The sequence below is a fragment of the Rhinolophus sinicus genome, chromosome 5 (assembly GCF_057876585.1).
Source record: "Rhinolophus sinicus isolate RSI-liver-muscle chromosome 5, RSI-T2T, whole genome shotgun sequence".
Classification (NCBI taxonomy): Eukaryota; Metazoa; Chordata; class Mammalia; order Chiroptera; family Rhinolophidae; genus Rhinolophus; species Rhinolophus sinicus.
This window is the reverse complement of record NC_142505.1, coordinates 40,488,547-40,510,944: the sequence shown is the minus strand read 5'-3', so window position 1 is coordinate 40,510,944 and position 22,398 is coordinate 40,488,547. Positions and strand designations below refer to the sequence as shown.

The following is a 22,398-nucleotide window of genomic DNA, read 5'->3' as shown; positions in this document are numbered from 1 at the left end:
GGAAGAGAGGGAGAGGTCACACGTGGGAGGACCAGCTGGCTCAGCTTCCTCTCCTGCTCCAAACTCTCTCCCTTCCTGACTTGGTCACCCCAAAACATCTGGGAAGGGTGGGACTCACCACCCTCTGTTTATTTTTACATAAACCGTATCAAACTGTAAGAAGGGCGGGGCTCACTACCTCCAAACCTGCCTCCCAAGGCGCGGGGGTTAATTCTGATCACTCATATCTACCTCTAGGCCTATTCCCGTGGTTACATGGGAAATCTGGTTCCCATTTTCCCCATGATGGACAGAGGAGGCAGAGAGGAGAGGTCTTTACCTTTTGGAGAAATAGGATTTTTAGACACAGTGGAAGACAAATAATCAGGAGTAAATGCTTCTTCTCCCCACCTCCTATTCTCCCAAACTTCTACAGCAGAAACGATTCAGGAAAGACCGCTCACTCTGGCCACGCTCTGAGGCCCGGCTAATGGGAACTCTCCTACACTGAGGGCTGCCAGGCGGTGCTCTGGAGGGGCCTCTGGGGGTCGACTTAGCAGCAGGTACAAAGATCGAAAAGGTGCCTGCTCTCTGATCCACTCGTCTCCTTCTTGGATCTACCCTAGAGGAAAACCTCACATGCGTGTCTAAGGAGGTGAGTACACAGGGGCGCTGCAGGGCTGCTGGTGACGCACACACGTGAGAAACACTGTAAAGGTCCCTTAGCCGGGAGATGGCGAAACAAAGCACAGCTTATCCAGGACATGGAATTCTATGCAGCACTGAAAAACTAAGTTAGCGCTCTACTTGTCTGTACCAATGTTGGGAAATTTCTACGAATCTAGTGAAGGAGCCCAGGTTTCTTACAGTTTGCTATGATTTATGGAAAAATACCAACTCCACAAACAATACCACCCTGCTCCACCATAACGATATATGTAGGTGAATACAGGGGGAAGTTCTGGACGAATTCACGCTAACCGGCACACCACAGCTACGTCCGCGAGGCACAGGGATCGGGAAGGAGTGCTCCCAGGGACCGTAGCCTACACCGGCAATGACTGCATATTTCACAGGGAGAACCTAGTACAGCACGTCTTGTGTAATGAAAACTCCATTTTTAAAGGTGGTTTTGACATTGGTACATGATGAAAGCCTCCTAGAAAGGCTGAGAGGGGTGGCAAAGCAGGGACGCTTAGCCCCGTTGGGTAGAGAAGAAGGCTGGGCTCCTGAGACTGACCTGCCATGAGGAGTCTAGACCCGCACTGTCCCTCTGCTCAGAAGGACAGGTGCTCCCATCCCCAACCCTGGCCCCGCTGCAGGCCTCGCACCTGGCTGGTGTCTGGCTCTGGCCCCAGCAGGACTACACGAGGCCTCATCCAAGGTAGGAGCTGCCTCATTCCCATGACCTTGGCGTCATTACTGAGTCCCGCCCGACCTGGGGCAGGCTGCTCCCCTGTCCTGCCCACAGTCCGCCCCAAAGCTCTGACCTCTGTGTGTTCTTTTCCTGTGTGTCAGGCTTTGTTCTAAGTCTACACAGACTTACTTACTCTCATAACTGTCCCGAAGCAGGTACTAGGATTGTTTTCTTAATTTCACAGATGGGGAAACTGAGAAATAGAATGGTTAAGAAGTTGCTCAAATTACTCAGCTAGCAAGTGGCGAAACTGGGTGTGAAACTCATTTTCTATGCTATCCTGCCTCTCGCAAGCTCCTTATTCCCTGGGGTGTCTAAGCTGGAGACCAGAAGGCTGGGGAGCTGACCCAGATAACCACAAATGTCCAGCAGCCTAGGACTTCATGTCTTTACAATGGTTCTGGGCAGACCAGACCTTCTCTTTACTTGCTCCCCCTCCCCTGATTCCCAGACTCAGAAACAACAGATAGTTAATATGCCCCTACTATGTGTTCTCATTCAACCCTCCCACAGCCCAGCAGTTACTATCAATGCTCCCATTTTAGAGATGGGAAAGCTGAGGCCCAGTGATGGGAAGTGACTGGCCAGGGGCAACACAGCTGGAGGACAAGATGCGGGGTTTTTCCAAAGGAAGGATTAACAGAGAACTCGGTGACTGTGATAAGAAGCCATCACAAGGGGGGAGACCAAAGCACAGAAAGTCCCACATGGGAGGCCCCACAGTTCCATCAGCCTTTTACTTCTTCTAGGCCTGGTACCCAGAGCCGATTCAGATTCCAGATTCAGAGTGGGGACCACATCCTCAATGACAACTATCTCTTTCTGCTCCCAGGTTCCACGCACTCAGGGATGCCCAGAAAGGCCCAAACCATCTCTAAACAGGTACCTCCTTCTTTCTCCCCAAGGCGTCACTGGTTCCTTCCTGGGAGACGAGGGAGGAGTGCAGAGGTAGGAGAGGCCCCCAGGACTGCAGTGAGAAGCAAGCATTGGGCTTGGAGCCAGCCAGACACGTTTTGGAGTCCAGACCCCTTCAATGACTTGCAGGGTGGCCTTGGGCAAGTTACTTGACTTCACTGAACCTATGTGTCCTCAGCTGTAAAACAGGGACGATGGTATTGACGTTGGCAGTTGGTGTAAGGAGTTAAACAGATAACAAATGCAAAAGCATTTAGTGCCAGCAGCGAGCTCACTGTTCCGAGACAGAGAAGCAGGGACAAGAGCGGAGGGGAAGGGGCGAGGAGCCACGTGGGAGAGCCCCCTGCATCCCCCCCACAGCCCTGACTGCGTAACTATGAGAAGACTGCACGGAGCAAGAAAGGAAGTTTTAAAAGAAAGCAAGAGTATAAGAGCAAAATGAAAGCTACAACCATTTATAAAACGCTGGGTAAGTGCCAGGCACTCCTGTGAGTGCTTCTCCATGAATGGTCTTTAATCGACGTGCCACAGCTACCCAGGCTGGGAAGGAGAAGATGACAAAATGTGGGCGACAGAGAGACGACAAGTGCCTGAAGGAGGTCTGTCAGGCAGGTGCCTGCTCCTCTGCCTGCCCAGCTACTCCTCCTTCGCAGGCAGACAAGAGCGGGGCCCAGGAGACGGGCGCGGAGACCTTCAAGCGGGTCTCTACCTTCCCAGCCTGTCCCCTCCTCTAGCAGGGGGGTATCCCGTGCTCTCAATTCCTGGCCCCCGTCAGCCTATGATGCTTCCTGGGTAACAGTGAATAGCAGCCGTGTGACCCTGGACAAGTTCTTTGCCTCTCTGTTTCTGCAAATGTTAAATGTGGGAAGCAACTGTCGGCTCCTAGAAGCGGCACGTGGAAGGGATGAGATCGTATCAGTGAATGGAAGTGAAGCGGGGCCCACCCACCATGAGCACCCAATAGCGACACATATGCCGTCGGCCCTCTGTACCTTGGACTCAACCAACTGCGGATCAAAAATATTTAGAAAAAACAACAACAAAACAACACAGCAAGTTCCAAAAAGCAAAACTTGCATTTGCCACATGCCGCGCACTACGCGGAACCCATGCAAATGAAGTGTTGTGTGTGCATAACCTATGTATCCTAATACCAACACTGTGCCATTTCATACAACGGACTTCAGCAGCCAAGGGTTTTGGTATCTGTGTGGCGGGGTCTCCGGGAACCAGTCGGCCTTGGATACCGAGGGGCAGCTGTAATTACCACCACGCACTGATGCCCCGTATGAAGGCCTGGGTGTCCACTGTGACTTGGGTCTCAATTCACCCTCTTCCTCCAGATAAACAGCAGCCCTTCTCTCAGCCGCGTCCCCTCACCGCTCACTGCAGGGTAGGGGGGAACCAACTTTTATTCTAGAGCTCTGTTCTAGAATAAAGAATGTTAAGGAAACTCATTCACATCCTTTAACTCATCTCACCCTCATGAGTTCCACTTTGCAGATGAGGAAACTGAGGCCCAGGGGCCTGAGGTCATTAGAACACAGGTCTGTCCTGATTCAAATCTGGCAGCTCTATTCCATTTCACTCGCGAAGACTCTGGGAAGCCCCAAACTTTCTCCGACCCAAGAGGACATGAGCAGGAGCAGTCACCCTTGCATCACCAACACAGGACTCCATGGCCGCCATGTGTCCTAAAACTGCCGTCCAGGCTACTCTGTGACTCAGCCTCTGTATCCAGTTCAGGCTCTGTTGTTTGCCAACAGTCCCCTCCACACGGAGAGAGGACGGCGCAGGTCCTCACCATCCTCTCGCCTTCTTCACATCTCTGACATGGCCACATCCCACTGGCCTGGGGTGGGGCCCCTACCTTGTGGGGGAGGCTGGGGTCTCTCGCAGCACTGTCCTCCTCCTCTGAGCTTCCCTGCTCTTCATCCGATGTCAGGTCCTCCTTGGGGGCCGCTGCCGAGATGGGACAGACCTTGTAGGGCTCTGTGTAGGCACTGGGGTCAGAGCAGAGGAGAGAGAGGGTTAGAGCTCCATGTCCTGCAAAGGCCAAGTGAATAGGCCAGGGGCCTGATTAATGCCAAAAGCCATTGACAAGTGCTCTGTGCGCAGAGCTCTGTGCCCTCCATGGGGACTCAGAAATGAGTAAGACCCAGCCACAAATCTCCCCACCCATCCCACTCCAGCCACGAATATGCCAAGCTCTTTGCTGCCTCAGTGTCTTTACACGAGCCGTCTATGACAGACTCATCTCCCTGTTAGACACGAGGCAGGCCGTGATGCTAAGGAAGGTACAAATAATGACGAGGAGGGCAGAGAGATGTGTAATCTAATTTGGCTGGAGGTCTGAACTGGCCTGGTCAGGCTGCAGCGTCAGTCCTCAAGGTGGCCACATCTTCTGGGCCTGAAGACGAAATGTAATGATATGGGGACAGTCTGGGATGCACATGTGCCCATAGTCCCAGCCTTGCCATCAGTGAGGTCATGGATACGACACGACTCAGAACATCGTTTCTATCTAGGCTACTTGGGGCCAGTTCCTGGCTCACTGTCTTGGCAGATGCTGTGAGATCAGTGCTTAGAAAGCACATACTGTTGACCCTTGAACAACGCAGGAGTTAGGGGCGCCGACCACCTGTGCAGTGGAAAATCCATGTATAACTTAAGTTGGCCTTCTGCATACATGGGTTATCAACCGTGGATTGAAAATACAGCTGACCCTTGAACAAACACGTTTAAGCCGAGTTCAGACCCACATTGTTGAGGGTTCAAGTGTACAGGTGTGACAGCAATCTCATATCTATATTATGATGACTTATTATGTAGGCATTCTATTAATTAAATCATTCATACATTCATTCAATAAACATTTACTGATTGCCTACTTATGTCAAGCACAGAGCTAGACAGCCAGTAAAACACTGGTGAATAAAGCAGATTTGGTCCCTGTCCTCAAAAAGGAACAACTAATATATGCTCGGAAATTTGATAAGCAAAGGAGAGGAAAGAGGTGCTTTCAGAGAGAGTAACAAGGGGTAACTATCTAGATAGGCCAGGGAGGGCTTCTCTGAGTCTGAGACCAGAAGAAGGAGAGGGAGCTAGCTTTGTGATCGCACGGGGAAGTATTCCAGGCAGAGAAAGCAGCATGTATAAAGGTACTGAGGCAGCAAAGAACCTGGCATGTGACACAGGCCAATCTGGAGCAGAAGAATCCCCCTTTGCCCAAACCATCCCCACGGAGGCGGTTCTGGTCCCATCACAACAGCCTCCTGGCCCTAACACCTGATCCTGGCCTCCCTCTCCACACAGGAAAGTGACTGTTCTACAATAGAAATTGGGACGTGACCCTCTCCTGCTCAAAAACCGTCAATGGCTCCCCACTGCCTTTGGCAATGTGGTCCCCCACAACCTCACAAAACTTCCTTTATACTCAAAATCCAGGTATCTTGTCTTATTAAATTCTTATCATGCCCTCTGGGAATGCCAGCGTAAGATGCGGTAGGATGGATGGATGGATGGATGGAAGGAGAGAAGGGAGCATCCCCTTGCGGGACTGGCTGGCTCAGGCCTTATGCAGGCAGGGGCACTGCCTTTGCCTGAGGTCCTGGTCCAGGCAGGGGGAAGCATGGCTCGGGTGGGGGACATCAGTAGAGGAGAAACTGAGCCTCGGGTTACATCTGAACCAGGGCCCCTCCTGGAGACCCTTCTCTACTATTACAGGAGACAGAACCGTGGCAACCTATTTCCACAACACCTGGAGCCCAAGAAGCAAGAGGAGGAGGGGCATCCCCTGGTTCCCACAGGAGCCATGAGGGCAGACAGATGAAGGTCAGGGCGGCCTGCGGTGGTGGGGCCTTTTCCTGCCTGGGCTTCTGCTGACAGAGTGTATGTGTGGGGGTGCGACAGCTGTGCACTTGTGTGCAGAGGTCAAAACTGATCCAGGCTGAGCCTTGACCCTGAACCCCAGGCTGAACCAAGGTCCTCTCTACTATCCAACTGGCTACCCTTCTGGTCAGACCTCTTTTTTCAAAAATTATTTTGTTGGCCTTTTCTTTCAAGCTACAGAGCAAACAACGTATTTTGCAACAAGCCATATTCCACCAGTGTGCACAAAGGCAGGCGAGAGCTCCCCTCCCAGGACCACCTTGTACCTCCTTCACTGCCCTTCACCCCCCGTCAGGGGGCCACCAGCCCCCAGCCTACAGGTGAGGCGCACCACACTTGCTCAGCAAGCTCAGAACCACATTCAGGAAATGTCACTGCAGGACCCGTCTCGCTGAGCCCTAGCGCCCCTCCCACCAGAGCCGTCTGCATCGGTTTGTAAGCATGCGACTGGTAGACAGGGAGTGGAGCCCTGCTCTCCCTCCACAAAGAGCCCATTACACCCTGTAATGGTGAGGGATGAAGCAGTTAGCTATGCCCCCGGACCACGCCTTCTCCTTATCAAGGAAAAGAAGGCATCTGCCAGGCCTTTCCTAGAATGTTCTGTCAAGGAGGAAAGGTTCTCAGCCAAGCCTCCCACAGGGTGACGGTGTCACCACCCTCCCAGGCAGCAAGCCAGAAACGTGAACATCTCCTAGCATAGCCAGTCACTATTTAAGCAATTAAGTCCCTCCCAGATTTACCTTGTAATATCTCTTGACTCTGCTCATATCTCTAGCACAGCCTCTGTGGTCCAAACCGTCTCTTGCCCGGACATCTTTAAGAGCTGCTTTCCTGTTCTCTCCCATTCCACCCTGGCTGCCCTCCAATCTGTTCTCCACCCAACGGCCAGAGGGACATTGTCAAAACCCAATCTGATCATGTCACCCTCTTACTTAAGTTGTTCAGGGATATTCTACTGCTGTTGGAATTTGGCCAGGCTCTGCTCGACCTGCGACCTGGGAAGGCGGGTGTGGGTGTCTTTGGGCCCTGACGCTGCTGTGAAGTCCACCCCGCATCAGATGCTGCCGGCATCACAGAACTTGGGAGCTCTGCCTGAAGCCAAGCAGAGGGTTGGATTCCATGAAGCAGCACCGTGTGTGACCCTGGGCAAGGAGCTCATGGAAGCCAACCTCTCAGAGGGGAGGAGGGGCTGGCTCTAGGTCACGTGGCAAATCCGGGCCAACACCGCTGCCTTTGAAGATGCCTCTCCAGATGCCTGACCACACTTTACAGACCTGAACACAGAGTGGGGCCCAGTTGGTTCCCTTAGTGCACTGATGTGTGGAGTTGGGTCTCAGGTTGCAAGGGCAAAGGGGGCTTGGCTTTTGATATTTGTGCTGTTATTTTATTTTTGAGAAGCAGTGGAGTGCAGAGAGGAGAGCTCAGCCTCCTGAGTCAGACTGGGTTCAAATTCTGGCTTGGCTACGTATTGGCTATGTTTAACCTTTCTATGCCTCAGGGGCGCCTAATTCATTGGGGGGATTCAAGGAATTAAATAATGTAAAACGAGGTCTCTTCATTACCCGCTCAGCCCTAGATGCAGACAGTTGTTCTATTATTTATCTACTGTTGTCCTCACGTCAAGTGATTTTTAAGATGTGCTATTACTCTAGCTAGTTTCGTCTTACGTGGTAAAACCCATGAAGTGACAGGGTGTGTTCCTCTAACACTTTAAAATAAACCATATAATTATTAACCTATAACGTGCAACTCAAATGACCTTGCTCACCGTGGGAGATGCCCAGACCTCACACATAAACCCGGGGATCTGTGACCCGCCAACCATCTGTCAGCTTTGCCCAGAAGTGTGGCATGTGCTCCTTCACTTCTCCTTCCTCTGGTGACTTGCTTTCTCCAAAGAGCACTAAGCAAAAGTCAGGAGACGGGTTCGCGTGCTCTGACGGTATTTCCGGCTCACTGGTTTTGCTGTTACTTAAGGACTGTGAGCAGCACACATGGGGAGAAGTTGCCATTAGACATGCGCTTTCACAACAGGAAAGGGCAGGTATAACCAAAGGCCTTTGCAGATTCAATGAGCGCTGTAGCCACAGACCTTATTTTGGACAGAAGTCATTAGTTACAGAAGCAAATCGAAACATTTTGATTCTAAGACCACAGGTGGCAACAGAGCTGCTCCTACAGATCTTGATAGTTGCTACCAGGCTGATCTTCAAACACAGGGGAAGAAAACACCTCTGAGAAATGTTTCCTTAACACCTGCTGCCCAAATGCGCCGCCAGGCCCTGGTAGCACTTGTGTGCTGGGTGAGTAAGCACTGCTCCCCTTGAGGAAACAGACTGGGAACCCGTACATATCACATCCATCTCCTTAGCCTGGCAACATAAACCTCTGAGATGGGTCCTTTGCACAGTATGGCCTAAGGAAGGCTGCAAGGCTCTGTATTTTTGGCGATCTGGTGCCTGTCGGGTTTTTTAGTCATTAAAAACAAACAAACAAACAAACAAACAAACAAACAAAAACCTATGAAGAGCTCTCCATGTTCTCGACTCTGTAGGTACTGGTAGAGAGCAAACAGATACTACCTTTGTTCTACGGCTACCCTAGTCAAAACGCCCATTATAATCATCACTAAGTGAGGTGTTGTCTCTAGACAGTATTGTGAGCTTACCAATATATTACACATGAGAATGTCCTCTGACCCATCTGTATCCTTTTCCATCCATTCATCCATCCATCCATCCATCCATCCATCCATCCATCATCCATCCATCATCCATCTATCATCCATCCATCATCCATCCATCCATCATCCATCCATCCATCCATCCATCCATCATCCATCATCCACCCATTCACTCATCCATCCATCATTCATCATCCATCCATCATCTATCCATCATCCATCTATTATCCATCCATCATCCATCATCCACCCATTCACTCATCCATCCATCCATCCATCCATCCTCCATCCATCATCCATCTATCATCCATCCATCATCCATCCATCATCCATCCATCATCCATCCATCCATCCATCCATCATCCATCATCCATCATCCACCCATTCACTCATCCATCCATCCATCATTCATCATCCATCCATCATCCATCCATCCATCATCCACCCATTCACTCATCCATCCATCCATCCATCCATCCTCCATCCATCATCCGTCCATCCATCCATCATCCATCCATCCATCATCCATCCATCCATCATCCATCATCCACCCATTCACTCATCCATCCATCCATCCATCCATCCATCATCCATCCATCATCCATCTATCATCCATCCATCATCCATCCATCCATCCATCCATCATCCATCCATCCATCCATCCATCATCCATCATCCACCCATTCACTCATCCATCCATCATTCATCATCCATCCATCATCCATCCATCCATCATCCATCCATCCGTCATCCATCATCCACCCATTCACTCATCCATCCATCCATCCATCCGTCCATCCATCCATCCATCATCCATCCATCCATCCAACCATCCATCCATCATCCATCATCCACCCATTCACTCATCCATCCATCCATCCATCCATCCATCATTCATCATTCATCCATCATCCACCCACCCATCATCCATCCATCATCCATCCATCCATTCATCCATCCACTCATCTATCCAACTATCCATCCACTTAGCCATCTATCCATGCATTCATTCACCTACTCACCCATCCTTCCATCTACCCACTTAGCTATCCAGCCATCCAATCATCCATCCTTCTAGCCACTTATTCCCTCACTCACTTATTCAACAAATACGGATTAGCACCTGCTTCAAGAAGCTAACAATATATGGAGGAATCAAGAAGACTAAAGCACTCTCTCCGGCCTCAAAGAAAGTCTCATGCAAAGTGCTGGTTAAGAAGGTGGACTCAGAAGTCAGCCTGCTTGGTTTAAATCCCAGCTCTACTTCAAGCAAGTTGCTTAACCTTTCCATGCCTCAGGTTTTGGTTTTTCATTTTTTTTAATCTGTAAATTGATAGTGATGAAACATGCCAGGGAAAACAAGCAAAAGAGCCAGGTGGTAAGTTGAGAGACCAAGTGGGTTAGAACTTTGGTGTCAGATAGAAGAGAGTCACTGTGTGACCTTAGGCAAGTCACCCAACCTCTCTATTCCATATCTGTAAAGTGGGGATGACTATGCAGGTTCATTGTAGGATTACATGAGGACACAACGGTGAAAACAGCCACTTCCTGGCGTACAGTAGGTTCTTTCTGGCCAACCCAGATGAGCCGGCACAAGGGCCAAGTTCTAAACCCCCAGACTACTCTCCAGCGAGCTGTGTCCTCCCTCTGGGTCGACTCGTGCTTTAAAGAGAACATAAATTAAAGCTGCCCAGAGCTCATTACCTTAAATGACCCTTCAAATGAGCACAGTCCTGTCCAGCAGCCTAGAGCTGTAAAAGGACATGTGCATCCACATGGGGGGACGAGCACTTTGTAACCCAGCCCAGGGCTGTCCAACTCTGCCCGTTAAATCCTGTCCTTTGTGACTCTTGCTGGGAGCCATAACCCCCAGCACAGCCAAAAGGGTCTAATAACTCATAAAAAAGGAACACTTCCCCAACTAGGAATCTCTGAGCGTGTGCTCTGGCCCCAAACTCTGTCCTTGCTGGTACAATGATATGTGTGAAGGAGGCCAGACTGCAAATGCAACGTCCTTTGGCTCCTCTGAGATAGGATGGGACCTTTCCTTCAAAAGCTTGCCAGCTCCATGGGGAGGGGCAGGGGCTTCAGGGTTGAGCTCTCTGGGAGCTGGAAAGTTTGAGATGGAGGAGACAGGACGATGGACTTGGCAAACATGACTATCCTAATTAGCAGAACAGCTGGAAGAGCTTGGAAGTGGATGGAGGGGAGGGCTGGGTGCACAATCAGAGATTTCCAAACCCTCAGACGTTCAGTCTTCTCCCTTGCCTAGTCCCCGTACCTTCCAACTACCCCAGCACTTTCAGAGTTTACTCAAATGATTCCTCTAGGCCTTCCCCAGGGGGCACCTTCTGCTCAAATACTTGTCACATAAAACTGACCCCTCCCATGCTCTCCTTTCTCAAAGTGACACTGAGATTTTCTCAGATACAGATATCTGTGCTGTAATTGGGAACGTTCAATCTGATACAGTGGGAGATCCCAAGTGGATGGCAGTCCTGGATTCACTTCCAATCCACTGCATGATCTGGGCTACGTGGCCATCCTAGTGGGCCTCAGTTTGCAAATCTGTGAAATGGGGATGGAGAAACAAAACACGCAGAGATATGAAAATGCGTGCTGAGACCAGACTGCATGCATCCCACAGCCTGGAGGCCAGGCTCCAACAGCAGCTGCCTGCCCAGAGCCTCCTTACTTCTAGATGAGGCTCTGCTCCATTCCCTCTTGGAGGGAATGCAACCTGAACCAGGGTCAGCCAAGGGACAGCCCTCGTCATGGTTCCCAGAAACATGACTGAAGGAGAGCCTTTTTAAAAAGTTCAATTTCCATTTTTCACTAAGTAAAAACAGAAGTACATCCTTGCACTCTGACCTGTGACTTCCCCACCCTTCCGCTGAAAACACACCATCAATGGTTTTATAGGGATTTGTTTTCTTGTTATAAGTTTCATTGAGATATAATTCACATACCATGAAATTTACCCATTTAAAATGTATAGATCAGTGCTTTTTAGTATATTCACAGAGTTGTGCAACCATCATCGCCACCTAATTTTAAAATATTTTCATCAACCTAGAAAGAAACCCCATACCCGTCAGCAGCCAGTCATATTCCTCCCTCCCCTCAGTCCCTGGCAAACACTAACCTGCTTTCTGACTCCATGGATTTGCCTATTCTGTACATCTCTGTACATTTCATACCGATAGAATTACATAACATGTGACTTTCTGTTTCTGACTTTTTTCACTTAGCGTAATGTTTTCAAGGTTCATCCACGTTCTAGCGTGTGTCAGTACTTCAGCCGTTTTTATGGCTGAATAATATTCTGGATGGCTGTCCCACATCTTGTTTATCCATTCATCTTTTGATGGACATTTGAATTGTTTCTACATTTTGGCTGATGAATAATGCTATGAGCATGTGTGTACAAGTTTTTGTGGGGACATATGTTTTCATTTTTCTTGAGATACACCTAGGAGTGGAACTGCTGGGTTATATGGTAACTCGCTGTTTAACATTTTGAGGAGCTCCCAGACTGTTACCCACAGTGGCTGCACCATTTTACGTTTCCACCTGCAGTGTCGAGGGTTCCAATTTCTCCACATCCTCACCAACACTTACGTCGTCCTTTTCACTTCAGCCATCCTAGTGGGCTTGAAGCGGTTATAGGACTTTTCAAAGAATTTTGTTTTCATTGATTCCTCTTCAGCCTGTTCCCACCCCAAGCAAACACTACCGTTTTTCCTAGCCAAAGTGAAACGTAAATGTTGTTATAAAGGCAAGTCTTTCTTTGCAGATAATCACTTGCGGTTCAGAGGTCCAGAGGGGGAAATTATTCTGATTAGAAGATCTGCAGAAGCCTCATAAAATCATGGACTAATACAAGGAGATAACATACAAGAAAAATCACAAGCCAGAGCCCCAAACCCACCAGTGCAGTGGTCTGTCAGGTTCCGGCTTTGAAAACCAGTAACTGGTACAACTCGGGGTGTGATGCAGGCAGCAGAGGAAGGGAGGGGCCTGCACTTCTGGCCCTTAGCAGCAGCCGCACTTTGGCCCATGGGCCTGGCCCCACTCTGACCACTGACCCTAGCATTCTGGCCTTCTCTGGGACGTCAGAAGAGGCTAACAACAAAGAGCACAAGTACTGGAATTCCACCTCCTGAGGTCAGGACCCACTTTGGCCACTGTGAGCCCAGCGATGCTCGGTCAGTTGCTTAGCCTCCCTGCCTTGCTTTCCTCATCTGTATGAGGGAGATGATAACAGCATCTCCCTTCCCGGGGTTATTAGAGGATGTGTGTGAACGAGGTAGGTGGGCTGCCCAGCACAGGGCCAGGCAGTTTTATTTGCTATCATCAGTTTGAGCTAAAAGCCAGGGCTGAACTAATCAGGCAGAGCGCCTCAGGGTCTTACAGCCCTGGGGTCCCGCCTTTGCCACCAGCTTGCTGTGTCACATGTGGTGGCCCCTTCCCCTCTCTGGGCCTCTGTTTCCTCATTTGTAAAGTGAAGGAGTCGGAGGACCTTTGAAGGACCATGATGTTCTGTGGTTTTACGTCCAAAGGGGCCCCTGCGAAACTGAGCAATTTTGTCTCAGTGATTCCTGCCACTTCCCGGCATCACCAACCATGATCGGGTGGCCAAACCGCCAACTCCCTGGGCCACACACACCTTTGTACCTTCCCATCTCCGCCTCTTCTGAGGCTGCTCCAGAACTCCCGCCGCCCCTCCTCCACTGGCACCCAGGTCCACCCACATACCACCTCTTCCAGGAAGCCTTCTCCATCTCTCCCGCTGAAAGGGGCTCCTGGTCCAGTTTATGTTTTGTGACTGCAGTTACTTACGCTCCTGTTTGAGCTCCCTTATTAGCCATTAACATGAGGGTAGGGATCACGGGCTTGCTGTGCATTTCTGTTTTCTCCGTGACACATAGAGAACGTGTCATGTGTGAATGGTTGTTCTGCCTGTCAGTGAGGGCCTCTCTCTATTTCTACACGTATGGCACAGTGCTTGGCACACAGCAGGTGCCCAACACCTTCTGGCACTGGCAGGCGCTGCCACCACTGAGAACGCTGTGGCCACTAAAACTTAATAGATAAATGAGTTTTATGGTAATTAGGATGTAACCTTCAATTACTTCAAGCGTGGCTGAGGTGGAGGGTGGGAGAGGCATCTGTGGACTGGATCTCATTCATCCATAGGTTCAGTGGATGCTGAAAGATTGGGGCTGGGTTGCCTCAGTTTCCTCAGATGGACTCCACAGCACTCAGCCTACAGCAAGGGGAAACATCTTTCCCCTGTCATCTCTGCTCTGGGATTCTGAGTGAGGGGGACCACAGGGGAGGCAGGAAGGGTGGGGGAGCCAGCTGGAGAGAATGCGTGGCTGAGACTCATGAAGGGCCCTGTAATTTCATAACCACACACCACATCTGACGCTGCCAGGAGCTGAGAGGGGGGTTGTTCGGGGTTTCTGTGTGGGGTGGTCTGAAACAAAATCTCCTTTTCCCACTCCTCCCTTCTACATGGACACAGCCAGACAATAATAGTAGTAGCAGCAGCAGCAACAGCAATAATCGTGGAAGCAGAAGCCATCACATTTGGGTGCTTACTATGTACCAGGTGCCTTACGAATTCTTCCAAACCACTGTATCCTGTAGGTAAAAAACATGCCCATTTTATAGATGGCGCTGGCAGGGTAAGTGCAGAGCTGGGATCTGAACACAGGGGATCTGAACACAGGGGATCTGGCTTCCAAGTCTGTCCTTTTAACGAATAGTCTACACTGCTTCTACCAGCACAGCGGCTAACGTGTATTGAGCACTGAGCTGGGAGTGCCTTACGGATTATCCTATTTGATCCTCTCAACCCCTTAGTAAAGCAAACACCAGTATCATCCCCATTTTTTATCTGGGTAAACTGAGGCTCTGTGAAGTTAAACAACTTGCCCAAGGTCTACTCTGCTATTCCCCTTCCATCAACTTCTCCTGGACAGAACTGTAAACAGATGTCTTACAGCTGGACCCACTCATTAGACACGTTAATTCATCTGGTTCACTGCTGCCTTCTCTGTGCCGGGAGACAGACATGAAAATGTGTGAGCGGTGCCAGGACACACAGGCGTGTCCATGGCACAACCGGCACACGGAGGGTAGGAGGGCGGGGGCCTTTCTGACACGCATGAATCCACGAATCACATGTGGTGAGAGAGGGACGGCTGGATGGGGACACAGAGGAAATCAATTACACTGAGCCAGACAGTGACGAACACACCAAAGCTCAGACCAGAAGGAAGGGACACGAGGCCAGGGCAACACACCTGGACCCACACACACCACACACACGCACTCTCATCACATAGCTCAGCCCATGGTCCTGTCCAATTCCATCCACCTCCTTTGCCCCAAATGGGGAAGAAGCATTTTCAGAAAACTACATCCCTTTGCCAATGGCCATTAAGATCCTATTAATCCATCCTGCTTCTTGAGGGCAGGGGCTGTGAGCTGAGAACAGATACCTGGGACATGTTTACTGACCTGACTCCCTCACCCCAGCCAGGGCCCTGGGTCGCTTGGCTGATGCATTCTCCTGTCCAGACTCAGCGCCAACCTCACCTCCTACTCCAGAAAGCCTTCCCTGACCACTGAGGCACGTCTATCAGGAAAGTAGTGTGGCTTAAGTTTCAGGCCCCACACATGCATGGGTCTCTTTCAAGGATCTTCTAATTATTTTATATTCTTAATTGTATATTCTTTTTCTTAAATTATGTAAGCTTCAGAATCTGCCTGTCCAGACACCTATACTTGCAGAGGCCCCGTTCCCCTCTACATCCCCCTGGACTCACAAACACCCTCCATCTGGTGATCTTAGCTTTCCATTTTTCTCTCCCTCACCAAACTGTGAGCTCCTTCCTGCCGGCCCCGTGTGAAACGCTGCATGTACAGTAGTAGGTGCTCAATGAAGGCCTGCTGGTTTCAACTGCCTCGTGGGGGAAGCACCTCTAGCCCGGCCCGTGTGCATCCGTGAACAGACATGAAGTGGGATGTACCCAAATCAGAGCTGCCCACCCAGCAGATGGAGCACCCGCTGTGCTGTCTCACCGATACGTTCCATGGTGCTGACTGCCTACCTCAGGTGTGACACTGGGGACACAGAGGTGAAGGAGACACCCCTTATCTGCCCCCAAGGCACTCATGGCCTAGTGGAGATGCAGACAGACAGACAGGAAATGGGATGGTGAGTGCTTCGAGGAAGGAGCACAGAAAACGAACCCTAACCTTTGTGGTAGGGCGAAGGAATCACAGATGGGTTCTGGCTCAGGGTAAGACCTGAGTTGAGTCTGAAACTTGAGCATGGGACAAAGAAAAGGGGTACGGGAGAACATCCGGGGACGTTTACACGAAGGCATAGAGAGGAGTGGTGCCAGGCCTGAGTGCAGGGAGCCAGTCACGCACTATGTGGGAAGGAGGGCGGGAGAAGAGGCTGGCGAGGCAGCCAGTGTCTCAAATGCGGGGCTAGGGCTCCTGGACCACGTGTCCCAGGGGAACAGGGAGCAACAGAAGGTCTTAGCCAGTCACGCTCCCTGGAGTTGACTCTGGCCACTTGTGAAGAGCAAAGGGAGGAAGTCTGGCCATGGTCTCGGATGGCGGGAGGGGAACATGGCAAGCCTGTGGGATGAAGAGGGCGCGGCAAACAACCAACTAGAGTCCTCATTTCACTATGAGGAAACTGAGGCACTGAGGAGCCTGGGGGATTCCCTCAGGGTGGCCCAGCTAGCAAGCGGCAGTCTAAAGACATAAATTCAGTCTTCTGTCCCCAAGTACAATCCTTGTCTCTTAAAGGGTGACATTGGGCCACGTAAAAAATGACGACAGTGCCTGACACCGAGCACAGACTCAATGAATGTCAGTTTCCAATTCATATTCAGGCTTTAAAAAAACAATCCATATTCCCAGGATAATGAACACAGGGCCCATTTTTACAAATTTCCATTTCTATACACTTCTTATGGAATATTTCTGGGAGGCCAACCTGAACTCTCGGGTTATAGGGGTGGCCTGTTCTTTTCCCATCGTGCTCCTTACAGCTGGGCTATGGGCTCCAGGAGGGGAGTGAGCTTTGCTGTTCATTTGTTAGGACTGCAGCAAGTCACCCATTTAACAGGTGGAGAATTTGAGGCCCAGAGTGGGAAGGAATAGAGGTAGACCTGTCAACCAGCTCAGAGCTCTTTCCACTGCTCCCAGGAGCCTTCCACGGGAGGAGGGGGCCAGCGGGCCTGGGGTTTGGGAGGCCTGCAGGGTGTGGCAATCTTGGGGGGAAGAGGACAGGGGAGGACTAAGGGGGCCTGGGAAGTGGGACATTGCCCAACGCCAACAAAAAGCTTCATTCTTGGGCACCTGCACTCAGCCCCACCAGTGCCCAGTCACATCTTCAGGGTTCCTGGAGGCAGGCTGCCCCTCCTCCATCACCTCCCAGCCCTTGTCCTGCATTTCCTGTAAACATGGACACTTCCTCCCCGGGGAGGGCCTGGCAGTGCCGGGGGCCACACCCGGCCATCCTGCAAGCCCAGCACACAATGGCTAGCTGGGCTCGAGCTGGCCACCCCACACCCCAGACCTTCCCTGGAACCCAGAGAAATGCCACCCTTTGCTAGAGCTGGACAGTCCAATGCTCCCATAACAAAGATATGCCAAGTAAGGCTGGAGAATGCAGGGGGTGGGGTGGGAGTCGGGGGAGAAGTTTGGCCCAGGCTTCTCGCAAGTCTAGCAAAATGCAGGGTCATGCGCCACTCATCTCTGTACCCCAGCCCCTTTTACACGGATTACTACATGTTGAGCCCTTGAAGTGAGGATCTGATTTCTGCCACTTTCTTGCTATACAAACTGGGGCAACTTTTCTCTGACTCAGTTTTCTCATCTGTAAAGTGGGGAGAATAATAGTACCAATTCTCATTGGGTTTTTATGAAGATTTAGTGGGTTGACATATATATAAAGCACCGGGCATGCAACTCTAACATAGTAGCTATGTTGTTGATGTTTTAAATGTTTACTGAAAGCTCCCTCCAGGACAGACCCAGACCTCCAGTCTATAACCCACCAGGGATAAGTTTTGGGCTTGGATTTACAACCTCAAAATAGTTAAAAGTTAGAAGGGCTGTTCTGGGAGTCAGCAGATTCTCAGTCTTCCAGTTACTCTTCCTGTGACCTTGGGTAAAACCGCTTCCCTCCTCTGTGCCTCAGGTCCATCATCTATGAAATGGCAATGAAAATCCCTGCTCTGCCTATCTCCTGGGTTCTGGGGCGATCAAATGAGACAGTGGGCAGGAAAGCAAACTGACACGTTAGGTGTTTAAAGTAGGGGCCGGCATTCCCAAACAAATCACAAAATCTCACCTTCGACGATAAACTCTGAAAGTCTTTCTTGGTATAGCGTTAGTACAATGGCTACACGGAAGGCATGCTGTGTACCAAGCCCTGGCCAAGCGCCGACCCGCGTGGTCTCATTTACTCCTCACGACAGTTTTACAAGCAGGGTATTATCATCCCATGTCACAGATGATGAAACTAAGGCTCGTGGAGCGGTGGAGGCAAGACTGCAACTGACCTGACTCCAAAGGCATTGTACATGCTGACTCTATGGGAGTGATTCCCTACGTTTAGCCTCCTTTGATCTGTCCCCACTTCACACCGTAGGCTCTAAGACTGCACTGCGCAGGGTTTTCTGACCGCCCAGAGCGAATCTGCGTAACACGTGACAGCCCACAAACACCTCCAGATATTTCGTCTCAGTTGATTCTCCCCACAGACCTGAAGGGAGGCATCATCACTTCCAACTAAGAGAACAGAAATGGAGGCCCAGGGGGCTGAGTGACCCGACCCTGAACACTGGTTCCCGACTGCATGTCTGGTGGCTCCCCCATGGGCCTGGGGTGCCCTGGGAGCAAGTTTTGGGGCTTGTGGCCCGGTATCTGGAAGTACTTATAAGCTATGCAGCTAAGCCTGTTTTTGGTAATTGCTTTGAAATGTTGGTTCTGAGAGTGTAGCTGCAACGCCAGCTGGCACAGGCTGCCCCCCACACGCCCAGGACAGAGACTGCAACAATGGGAGTCTGGGAAAACCACCCATCACACAGGCCATTCTGGCTTAGGACAAAAGAAAGTGCTGGAAATGAGGCAATGAGCTGGACAACAGAACCATAAGGTCTGCACGGCACCCTCCTCCCTTAGCCCCACCTTCACAAACCCCGTCTTTCAGCCCCCTGTGGGGGAGCCCTTGAGCTCCCAAACCAGCTGAAACATGTTCTTCCACATGCAGATCAGACTGTGTTCCTACACCCCATGACAATGACCCGTTTGCTCCTATTTAGTGATTCAGGAGAAAAGTGAAGCAAGCTGGAAGTCTTGTCAACTAGGGGAGAGTTTTCATAAGAGCAAGTCGCCTTTACCTAACTAGCCCACGGGGCGCGGTGGGTTCTCACCTCTGTACCTACACCCAGCTCTGAGCAGTTTGAGCCCGACTGCTGATGCCTTTACCCTGCCTCTCTACCCGCGTGGCCACCTGGCCCCCAACTTTGGTCTTAGCCCCTTCCAGATTCTGGGATTCATTCTGCCACTAATCCAGGAGGAAGTGGGGACCTTCATCCACAGGATCTGAGCATAGAATGTATTAGGTGGCGTTCAGATGGGAAAGTCCGTAAAACAGGGCAAGCTCGGTGACCACAGCTCCTGTGCTCACCTCACCTATGCCATGTGATACAAAGCCCACCTGGTAACCTGCTCCAGGGGCTGGGTCCCTGTCTGGATAAACTCGCCACATCCTAGCCTCGGTAAATGGAGTCCTGCTGCTTTCATCCCACCTGCCTCACCTGTTCCCAGATGCCCTTGTTTAGAGAAACTCCCCACATCTCGCGGAGAGGGAAGAATTAACAGATGAAACTGCAATGAGGCCACAGCCTTGCATGGGGAGACCAGAACCCTGTCTCTGGAGGTACTCAAGCACTGGCTTGGTGACAATGGAAGCATTCAGTTGGTGACAACTGAAGCATCCCCTTCTCAAAAGCCCCTTCCAACCCCAAAGTGAGTAGCATTATTAGTTTTAATTTAAACTTCCCAGAGCAAAATAAGGTGAGGGGTGACAAGGCCAGCAAGGTGAGGAAGACTTCAGAACGCAGCCAGATGAAACCTTTCCTGCAGGAGTCCCCATCTGCCTTCAGAACCCGACAACAGAAATGACTTGGGGTGGCGGCATCAGGAATATTTTGTTGACATGTAATAGTGACAGAAAAGGAGAAACAAAACAAACAAAACCTAGAAGCGCCAGGCATTTTCTCAGTGAGCTGAGGCAGACTTTCTGTTCACACTTACATTTCAGGAGGCACAGAAGTTAGAACGTGAGCTGAAGTGACACCTTTAGGGTTCTTCCCAGCTACCCTAAAACTCGGGCCTGGGGCTTCCTTGCACACCTTATAGGGTAATGAAACACCCATCAGGGTTATTGCAACTGATCCAACTGGCAGCATTTAGTTTAAAGGGGAGATGAGGGAAAGACTTTCCAGGAAGGAAAAACAGCATAAACAAAGGCATGCCAACAAGTTTTGTGTGGTCTATTTAGGAGAAATTGGGGTTTCCTTTTTATTCATGCAAACACTGGCTAATTTAGTTCTTCCCACCAGTCTATGAGGTAGGAATTATTGGCTCCATATCACAGATCTAAAAAACTGAGGCACAGAGACATAAAACGACTAAGCCAAAATCACACAGCTGTTAAATCACGTAGTCAGGGTTTTAAACCAAATCTGACTGAAATGCAAGCTGCGCAGGCACTGCCACCTACACCTACCTGTCCAGGCTAGCTGTCCCTAAAGGGACCCTTTCCCCCATCCTTTCTTTACATAAACACAGGAGTGTCAGCCGGTACCAAGGCTGCCTCCACTCTGGAACGGAACTGACCGAGGCAGCGTTCTCCCCAAAGCTAGTTAAGGAGAAGCCACAGTTAGGGCAGTGTTTCTCTAAGGGTGACTTGGGGGTGCCTGGGGGATTCTGTTTAAATGCAGACTCCTAGGCCACGCCCCAAACCCTGTGGATCAGAACCTCTGCATGCAGAGCTTGGAAACCTGTGTTTTAATAGGTGTTGGGGTTTTGTTGTTTTTAGGCACATTAAGATCTGAGAAATGCTGTAGCTGAAACGGTCAGGAGACTCAGGTTAAAATCCCAGCTCCCCTAGCTGTGCAACCTTGGGTAAGCCACTTCCTTTTTCTGAGCCTCAGTTTCTCCATCTGTCAGGATGGAATTCCTTCTCTCCAACCCACAAAGTTGCTGTGAGGCTCAAAGGAAGCTGGAAAAGCTTCCTGAGCATATATGAGTCTAGAAAGACCCCAAAAGTCCTGCTTTCCCTCCAGGTACCAAACTGGGGCTTCGTCCATGGAAACTGGTCCCTGATGGGGAGGGGCTGGCTGGGGCCTTGTCAACAGCAGGAGTGGGGGGCAGGGGGACAGGGTGAACTGGCACATCACCCCATCAGCGCTGGCCAGTCGCACAGCATCCAGATGGCACTCTGCATGCAAGGCCTGCTACAGAGGCCTGGGGCGGAGGGCTGTGTGCAGCCTGGTGCGACTCAGGGTCAGCCCCCCAGAGAGCGTCTGCAGAGGGAAGTGGGAGCCCAGCCCCAGGTTTCAGGCTAAGAGGAAAAAGACAGCAGAGAGGACACCTGGCACAGCACATCCGCCTCTCTCTCTTCCCAAGCTAAACCCTCCCGTCTAGCACATGTGTAGAGGACGGCCTCCAAGCTGACAGCCCCCATGGGCTCCCCAGCTGTGGAGCATTTCCAGGGCACCCTGCCGTGTGCCAGGCACTGTGCTAAGCTCAGGACGGGGACCCTTCCTTTCATGGACAGCCAGAATCTAAAAAGGGAAAAAAAATAAATCAAGCAAAAATGTCAAACATGAGAAAAAGGCAACTCAGTTTAGACTCTCTTTTCCTTGAAGAAATATCAAGCATTCAAGCCCTAAGATTGTAAAATTAAGAACAAGAAACATAAGACTTCATTTGATAAATATAACAAACTCTTAAAAATATAATCATTTTCTATTTTAATAATGGAGAGGACGATGGTGGGAAGCACGGCACAGGGGTCTCCCTGGGCCAATCCATCTTGGACAAGGTGACACCATGGACAATGGACCAGTGTTTGACACCCACCCTCCTGTCCAACTACGTGCCCATCTGTCTGTCCACCCACCGCCCACCCATCTTCATAGCCACACATAGCACTGGACATGCAAGACTCTTGCCAGACACGGCAGGAGAAGGGGGACAGAGGAGCCTGCTCCCTAGCAGTCTGGGGTCTAGGGGAAGCTAGCGACATAACAGGAGCACAGCTACAAAATGGAGAAGGCAGAGAAAAGGCCCCAGAGCCACAGACAAGGAGAGAGAAGCTGTTGGGAAAATGCAGAGGACATTAGAGATGACACTAACTGCCAGAGATGCAGCAAAGCCTTGATGGAGAAGGTGCTGCTTAAAA

General features: G+C 50.6%; 1 protein-coding gene across 1 annotated transcript in view; it reads right to left on the bottom strand.

The window, feature by feature from the left end:
- FGD5 (FYVE, RhoGEF and PH domain containing 5) overlaps window positions 1-22,398 on the bottom strand; it is a 108,152-nt gene that overhangs the window by 55,358 nt on the left and 30,396 nt on the right. Inside the window, exon 3 of the mRNA XM_019746997.3 lies at window positions 4,182-4,314. Within this exon, the coding sequence (XP_019602556.2) occupies window positions 4,182-4,314 (133 nt within the window). The remainder of the gene's footprint in view (window positions 1-4,181; window positions 4,315-22,398) is intronic.